General features: G+C 44.8%; 1 protein-coding gene across 2 annotated transcripts in view; it reads left to right on the forward strand.

Annotated features, from left to right (window-relative positions):
• Timm17b (translocase of inner mitochondrial membrane 17B) overlaps positions 1-8,419 on the forward strand; it is a 10,179-nt gene extending 1,760 nt beyond the window's left edge. The window contains exons 2-6 of one of the 2 annotated variants that reach the window (XM_015506454.2): positions 379-478; positions 2,465-2,528; positions 5,561-5,689; positions 5,771-5,881; positions 5,974-8,419. In XM_015506454.2, coding sequence (XP_015361940.2) covers positions 379-478; positions 2,465-2,528; positions 5,561-5,689; positions 5,771-5,881; positions 5,974-6,062 — 493 coding nt within the window. In that variant the 3' untranslated portion in view covers positions 6,063-8,419. Of the gene's footprint in view, positions 1-378; positions 479-2,464; positions 2,529-5,560; positions 5,690-5,770 lie in introns of both variants that reach the window. The other variant, XM_048796604.1, reaches the window with a different exon arrangement.
• Positions 8,420-8,890: the final 471 nt, after the last annotated feature.

An 8,890-nucleotide genomic window follows, 5' to 3' on the forward strand; every position in this document is an offset into this window, starting at 1 on the left:
TTTTTTTTTTGAGACTGGGTCTCACTGATTTGTTGAGGCTGGCCTTGAACTTGTGATCCTCCTGCTTCAGACTTTGAGTTGCTGGGATTATAGGCATGCACCCACCATACCAGACTTACTTTTTAAAATTTTGAGTAGGGTCTTACTAAATTGCCCAGACTGGCCTTGAATTTGGGGTCCTCCTTAGCCTCCCAAGTGACTTGGATTATAGGCATGTGCCATCAAACCTGGCTATCTTGTTACTATCTGAAGTGTTTTTTTCTGCTGCATGAACTTCCCATTCTGGTGACATGGTTTCTCCCAGTTTGAAAGAGTCCAGGTGCTGGGGCCTGGGGTGACCAGCTTGCATTAACTCCATCTTTCCCTTCCTGCTTGCAGCCCATGGCGAACTGTGGATGACTGTGGTGGAGCCTTCACTATGGGTGTCATTGGAGGTGGAGTCTTCCAGGCTATCAAGGGCTTCCACAATGCCCCTGTTGTGAGTCCTGGCTTTCACTGGTGTTGGGGGTCAGAAGACATTCTTATACAGAATGCTGCTCTGAAAACTGCTGGGAGCAGCCATTCCATGTGCACTTATTCATTCTGGTACCTGCTCACCTACTGTATGCTAGGCCTGGCTTCTGGACCTGGGATTTTGGAGGAACTACACACAGACCCCTGTCTTCCTTCCACCCATCTAGAGCTGCTCTGTGAAAATAGTATACTTTCAAAACAGTAGTTAGGGTTTGGGGTATGACTCAGTAGTAAAGCACCTACTAGCATGCCTGAGTCCAGGTTTGATCCCCAGCACTGCAAAGAAAAAAAAAAGTCTCCAAATCCTAAATGTGTATGCAAAGCCAGACAGATTTTACCTAAAGACAGATTCTGGGTTAGAAACCTAGATATAGGGAAGTGACAGGAGTTTAGTTGGCAGAGAGAATAAAGTCTTACAATTGAGAAAATCCTTTTTTTCCCCCACTACTAGAGATTGAACCCAGGGACATTGTACCACTGAGCTGCATCCCCAGCCTTTGTTATTTTTTTTCTTTTGAGACAGCATCTTGCTAAACTGCCAGAGCTAGCCTCCAAATTTGAATCCTCCTGCCTCAGTCCTCTAAAGACTCTGCGAAAATAAAACCCTTTTGATTTATAAAAACATTTATGTATTTATTTTTGGTACTGGGAATTGAATTTAGGGGCACTTGACCACTGAGCCACACCCCCAGCCCTATTTTGTATTTTATTTAGAGACAGGGTCTCACTGAGTTGCTTAGCACCTCACCATTGCTAAGGCTGACTTTGAACTCAGGATCCTCCTGAGCCACTGGGATTACTGGCATGCACCTGGTTTAACATAAACATTTTTGTCTCTTGCTCTCTTACCTGCTCAGAATATCTCATCAAATGTCATTCAAAGATCTCTACAATTTTTACCTCTAGTTCTGTCCCTCCCCTCAACTCTGGGAATGCTCTTTCCTGGATCTTTGCTCACATTTCTCATTCTGAGGATCTTAGCACATACTGCTCCCTTCCTTATTTATTTATTTATTTATTTTTTGGGGGTGCTGGGCATGGAACCCAGGACCTCCTGAAGGCACGTGCTCTACCACTGAGCTACATTCCCAGTGCCCCACATGTGCTCCCACCTTAATGAGGCCTTTCCTGACTCGTCAGTCACTATCAGATCTCTTCATCCTATTTTTTCTAGAGTTTGTGTTACTGTCTGAAACTGTCTCATTTATTTGCTCAGGATCTGTTGTCCCACTACAATATGAGCTCTGAGAGGAGAGGGACCAAATCTACCTTGTTCACTGCTGTATCCCTGCAGTGTGGTGCCTGGTACCTAGTAGGTGCTCATTAGCCATTTATTGAGTGAATGAGTGTACAAAGGAATTAATTAGAACTTATCAACCCAACTTTGGCAACACCTATGCTAGAGTGCCCTCAAGACCCCTAGTTCTTGGCTGCTTTTCCACATCTATTAGGTCACCTGTGTCCTTCCCTATTTTTCTTTTTTTTTGTATGTGTGGTGCTCAGGATTGAACCCAGGGGCTCAGAAATGCTAGGTAATGCTCTGCCACTGAGCTACATCCCAAGCCCACCTCTTTCCTCTCTCTTTTTTTAAAAATATTTTTATTTATTTATTTTTTTTAGTATTCGGCAGACACAACAACTTTGTTTGTATGTGGTGCTGAGGATCTAACCCGGGCCGCACGCATACCAGGCGAGCTCGCTACCGCTTCAGCCATATCCCCAGCCCTCCTCTCTGTTTTTTTTAATATATTTTTTTTTTTTTAGTTTTTGGTGGACACATCTTTATTTTATTTTTATGTGGTGCTGAGGATCGAACCCAGCACCCTGCACATGCCAGGCGAGTGTGCTACCGCTTGAGCCACATCCCCAGCCCCCTCTTTCCTCTCTTAAAGGCTAGAAATCCTGCCAGTGGCCTCAACTCTGCCCTTACTCATTTTGTTACTTTTCCCAGGGAATTCAACATCGGTTAAGGAGTAGTATCAACACTGTGAGGATCCATGCACCCCAGATTGGAGGTGAGAGTCTTGTAATGCCATAGGAAATATGATGGTAGTGTTGAGGGAAGTCGATCCTTTAGGGACAGATGCAAGTGGGAGGTCCAGATTTTAGCTCAGACTCTGCCTGAGTTCTTCCAATGGAGGTGACATTTCCAAACAATTAAACATGGAAGAGCAAGAATGTAGATTCCAGAGTTTAAATATAGCCCCCATGTCTTCCCTGTTTTGTGGCCTTGGGCTAGTAGCATGCCTTTCTGAACCTCATCTATAATAGGGTGATGATGATTACATTAACCACCTTATCAGTAGTTTTGTAATTTACTGATTTACTTGGTACTAAGTGCTGGTTGCTATGCTAAACAAACCCTTAAATAATATTAACTAATTTAAAATTAACAATGTCAACTAACAGTATCTCATATAGGTCCTGAAACACAATAATCCCTCAAACATATTAACTACAAGTATCCAAAATGCTTGAGACTAGAAGTATTTTGGATTTCAGAGTTTTTTCAGATTTTAGAATATTTGCATATGCCTAATGAGATATCTTAAGAATGGACCCAAATATAAATAGGAATTTAATTTGTGCTTTATATATTACCTTATATAGATAGGCCAAAAGTAACTTTACACATGTAACTATATATATGTATATATATATATATATATATATATATTTTTTTTTTTTTTCTTTTTTGTGCAGTGCTAAGGATCAAACCAAGGCCTAGGTCATTCTAGGCAAGTACTCTACCACTGAGCTACATCCCCAGTCCTATAGACTTACTTTTTAAGAGATGAGGTCTTGGAACTGGGGAATCTACTTCAGTGGTACAGTGCTTGCCAAGCACATACAGGGCCCTGGGTTTGATTCTCAGCAACACACACACCCACACCCTAAAAGGTGGAGTCTCACTGTGTTGTCCAGGCTGGTCTCAAACTTATTTATTTTTTTAGTTGTTGATGGACCTTTACTTCATTAATTTTTTGTGGTGCTGAGAATCGAACCCAGTGCCTCACATATGCTAGGCAATCAGTCCACCACCAAGCCACAACCCTAGCCCTGGTCTCAAATTCTTTTTTTTTTTTTAATATTTATTTTTTAGTTGACACAACACCTTTATTTCACTTGTTTATTTTTGTATGTGGTGCTGAGGATCAAACCCAGGGTCTCGAACGTTCGAGGCAAGCGCTCTACCACTAAGCCACAACCCCAGCTCCCCTGGTCTCAAATTCTTGAGCTCAAGTAATACACCTGCCCTATCCTCCTGAATACCTAGGACTACAGGTGCTTACCACCACACCCTGCTAATTTTTGTAGTAGTTTTAGTTCATCTGCATTTTGATTGTGACCCATCATGTGATGGCAAATGTGGAATTTTCCACTCGTGGTGTTATGTCCATACTCAAAAAGCTTTGGATTGGGAGCATTTTATATTTCTGGATTAGAGATGTTTAACCTATATATACTTTTCTTCCCTGGTGATAGTGCTGGAAATTGAATCCAGGGCCTCATGCACGCTGTTTAAGCTCTCCACCACTGAAATCTAATGAGTTCTAGCTAGTTTTTAAAAATTTTATTTTCAGGGGCTGGGGATGTGACTCAAGCGGTAACGCGCTCTCCTGGCATGAGCGGGGCACTGGGTTCGATCCTCAGCATCACATAAAAATAAAATAAAGATGTTGTGTCCACCGAAAACTGAAAAATAAATATATATATATATATATTTTTTTATTTTCAGATAAAGTCTTGCTAAATTGCCCAAGCTGACCTTTTAACTGGTGATCCTCCTGCCTCCACCCCCCAAGTTGCCGAGATTACAGGTGTGCACCACCATACCCAGGTGTATATTATGTTATTAACTGACTTTCCTGACCTGTTTCTTTCTCCCTGAAATCAAGGCCTGAAATCCAGCTGTCTGTAGTGATTAAACGATCAAAGTTGTGCTGGGCATGGTGATGTATGCCAGTGGTGCAGTAGTGGTGCAGTAATTCCAATAACTTGGGAGGCTGAGGCAGGAGGATCACACATTCAAGGCTAGCCTCAGCAATTTAGCAAGGCCCTAAGCATCTTAGCAAGACCCTGTCTTAAAAAATAAAAAGGGCTGGGGATGTGGCTCCCTGGTGCCAAAATAAAATTGAAGTTGCCTATTAAAAGCCATATAAAAGATGAATATGCTTGTAACGTTTGTCACCTCCTTATAAAGGTGAAGGGAATATCAATTGTTAGCATAATTGCAGCCATCTTCCTTTTCCCCACCCCCACTTTATGAATACTGTTCTTATTCCCAAGAATACAAAGTAGCCCAAGATAAAACCTGTTAGCCTGGAGACCTGCTGGTCTCTCCCTCTTCTCTCATTGAGAGATAGGAGACAACTTACCGGCCCCTGAGATGGGGACGTACTGGTTTCCCTGTTCTCTCCTTGAGAAGATAAAGGGACATGCCGGTTTCCCTGTTTGCCCTCTGAGAGATAGGAAAACTGCCTGTCTCTGTTCCCAAGAAACAAACTCGCCTTCCACAAGATGAGGGGATACTTACTATGTCTGTCAGTCCAGACTAAACCTGCCCCTAGCACGAGGCCATGATTCTAGCCTATAAAAGGTAACATTCAAGGGGTTGTTGTGCTGCTCTCCCTAGCTTGCTGCTGCTGTCCCTGTCTTTGTGCAGAGCAGCCTTGTCAGGCTCCTGACAATAAACCAGCGTCTTATCCCAGGTGTGTGTGATCAATCCTGTGCCACTTTTCTTTCATCAATGACAATTAAAGATGGCTTGAAGTGGAAGTTACAAAGGATGTGAACAGACATAATATTTCAGGGGAGTTTGCTCTCCTTCCTTTATATCAGGTTTTCTCCCATTCTTTTTTTGTAGTGCAGAAGTTAGAACCCAGGCCTCACTCATGCTAAGCAAGCACTATACAACTGAGCTACACCCCTAGACTCTTTTTTCCCAATTTTGACCAGAGAATTCAAGCCTTAGAACTCCCCAAACCTCAAGATATGGTTTTTGGGATTTCCCAGATACACTAATTAAGCTTCTGTCCCCATACAGGTAGCTTTGCAGTGTGGGGGTTCCTGTTCTCAACCGTGGACTGTGGCCTGGTGCAGCTGCGAGGCAGGGAGGATCCCTGGAACTCCATCACTAATGGTGCAGTGACTGGGGCTGTGCTGGCTGCCCGCAGTGAGTGCCCCCTCATCCCTGACCCTTGAGCCTCCCACACTGTTCTGCCTGCCCTCACTTTTTTCTTTCTTCACCCCTCAGGTGGACCATTGGCAATGGTGGGCTCAGCGATGATGGGGGGCATTCTATTAGCCCTCGTTGAGGGTGTTAGCATCCTCCTCACTCGATTTACCTCCCGACAGTTCCGCAATGGTGAGTACCTAATGACGATTGTCAGGGAGAGAGGCAGAAAATGCTCTACCTGTACTCCTCCAATCGTCCTAACATCATTCTCCCTTCTCTAGTACCCCCATTGCTAGAGGACCCCAGCCAGCTCTCCCCTAAGGAGGATACCCCAGACACAGACTTTCCCAGCTGTCAGCAATATCATTGAGGAAGCCGCCACCTGACACCACCACTATGGGAGCTGCTCCTCGGTTCTCTCACCTCTAAGGGAGGGCTGACTTTCAGTTAGCCCTGGACTCTCCAGAGAGGGCCTTTATTCTGCTCCCTTGTCCCAGGTTGGGGGTGGGGCATCCCAGTGGCCTTGACAGACGGATTGGATTCCCTTTTCCTCTCTCAGGGCACCCTAGTCCCACATTCACATGTAATAAGTTCTCATCCCAGCTTCTTCGTGTTGCACCATGATGAGTTTTTTAAAGCCAGTTTTGAAATGCCTGTTTATGCACTCCCAGGACCTCCCTCTCAGGACAAGGGCAGAGCCCTTTTCATGACTCAGAAGCCCTAGGACTTAGAGTCCCACCATGAATGGGCTATAATAAACATTTATGGGATGAATGAGCAGGAAGGGAGAAGTGCATGAAGATAAGAATTGGGTACATGCATAAGGGTGTGCAGGAGCCAAACAATGAATGAGCAGACAGGAACATGTTTGAAAAGAAGTGCACGAACGAACACAGGGATTGTTGGGGGTGCACATGTTTGTGCATGTTGTACCCCTGACACTGTACACATACACATACTGCTATCCTGACCCCTCCTCCATAAGCTCCCATGGCCAAGGCTGGGAAATTGACCTTACAAGAAGCCCTTTTTTTCTAGATACCAGTCACCCCATTTTCAAAAATTATCCCCATCCAATGTGGTCTCACTGTGGCCCTAGAATGGAAGTTGGTGTCAGGGAGATATGGTTTCTTCAAAAAAAGGTCTCCTGTGTCAGTCTCCCGTTCTATCACAGGGATACTTTTCTACAGAGTAGATCATGCAGTGTTGTCAGTTGTTTGGATCACTGTCTTAGCCCACCTTAGCCTCCAGAGTAGCTAGGATTACAGGTGTGCCTCACCATGATTGGCTTAGTTGTTTGTTTGTTCAGGCCAACCATAAAAGAACTAGAAATTAATTTTCATTTCAGGATAGGAAATGAATGGGGAAGATATTTTTTTGGATGGACATCACACCCACGTGATGTCACTTATATGTAAATCCTATGTGGCTGAGGCAGACACTCTCCATTGGGGTGCAAATGCCACAGGGAGGCACAAAAGCTTCCTGAGAAATCAAGGGTTTCCTTTACACAAACAGCTCCAGTACACATGACCTCATGGGAGACAAAACCTGTTCCTATCTGCAAGCCATTGCAACTTGATGGAAATGCCCTTTCCCTGGTACAATATTGGTTCATAGGGATGCAAAGGTGACAGAGCCACTATGCCTCCTGCATGAATGATAGTGCCAGGTAGTGCATGACCACCCCACCAAGGGCCTGAGAAAAGCAGGGCAAGGTGGGGTTAGTGTGCACCAGGAACATGGCTGGAGCCTTGGGGTATGACCCCTAACCATTGGTGCCACAGGCACTTAGAGCAGCAGTGCCTTCTGGACCCCTTCTGCACTCCTAGGCCTCATCCCACTCAGGATTATTCCAGTGGCCTTTTTGGTCTAGTCTGCTGGTTACTTCCAGCCCTCACCTTGCTTACTACCTCTTCCAGGCCTTTCTTTTCCATGAGTCCACCGGCCTTACTCCTTGCCCATCTTTCCATGCTGCCCTCTAAGGCAAATGCAGAACCTACCACCTCTACACAATCCTACACTATCTCCCTGGTCCCCTTTAAATGGGCCCTGGCCCTACAAACCCCTTACTATCTGCAGGTTCCCCATCCTCTGTAGCCTCTAAATTCTACCTCATCCAACTTTAAGGTCCCATCCCTTAAGGCACTTCCAAATGCTATGGCACTCAGCCCTCCTCTCGTGCCTGGGAATCCATTCAAGTTCACCACTGGGGGGCAACTGGACCAATGCAGTCTGGGCCCCTGTAGGTGGCTCGCCTGCTCACCAAGTAACATTCAGGGCCCCTTCCTACAGTAGTTCCTCCAGCCTCTAGTTGGGATAGGGTAGGCTGATGCCAGATTTAAAATATGAAGGAGAGGGGTTAGAAAGTGAGGCTTAGAAAATAAAGAATCTGCACCCTGGGTAATTTGTACTGCTAAAGTTTTAATAAACTTGAAATGAGAAGGAGGGAAAGAAAGAGTTGTAGGGCAGCTTCAGATTATGGTGCATGTGTCAGCTTCCTAAGAGAAATATAGGGTCAGATTCAGGGAGGGACTGAGATGGAGAGAAGGTAAAAGAGACAACAGAGTTGAGAGATGAGAAGTAGAAACAAAGAGATGCACATAGGGAGATACAGAGGTGGAGGCAGAAAGAGACATGCAAGAGATAAATGAAAAAAAGAGGGAGAGAGCAGGGCATGGTGACACATGCCTTTAATCCTAGCAGCTTGGGAGACTGAGGTAGGAGGATCATGAGTTCAAAACCAGCCTCCACAACTTAGCAAGGCCCTAAGCAACTCAGTGAGACCCTGTCTCTAAATAAAATACAAAATAGGGCTGGGGGGGGGCTGGGGTCATGGCTCAGTGGTAGTGTGCATATCTAGCATGTGTGAGACACTGGGTTCGATTTTCAGCACCACATAAATAAATAAATAAAATAAAGGTCCATCAACAACTAAAAAATATTAAAAAAAAAAAAAAAACATAGGGCTGGGGATGTGGCTCAGTGGTTGAATGTCCCTGAGTTCAATATCTGGCACAAAAAAAAAAGGAGAAAGAATAAAGACAGAGGAGTAGAGGAGTAACAGGAATCTCTGTAAGGGTCAGAAATGCAGCAGGGAGGAGACAGTATATGCAGCGCCAAATGCAGGAGAGCAAGCAAGGTGTGAGTGGTTCCCATGGTGGCAGCATGGAGGTACCTACTGTACTGAGAGTCTGG

This window comes from Marmota marmota, unplaced genomic scaffold, assembly GCF_001458135.2.
Source record: "Marmota marmota marmota unplaced genomic scaffold, marMar, whole genome shotgun sequence".
NCBI classification, from domain to species: domain Eukaryota; kingdom Metazoa; phylum Chordata; class Mammalia; order Rodentia; family Sciuridae; genus Marmota; species Marmota marmota.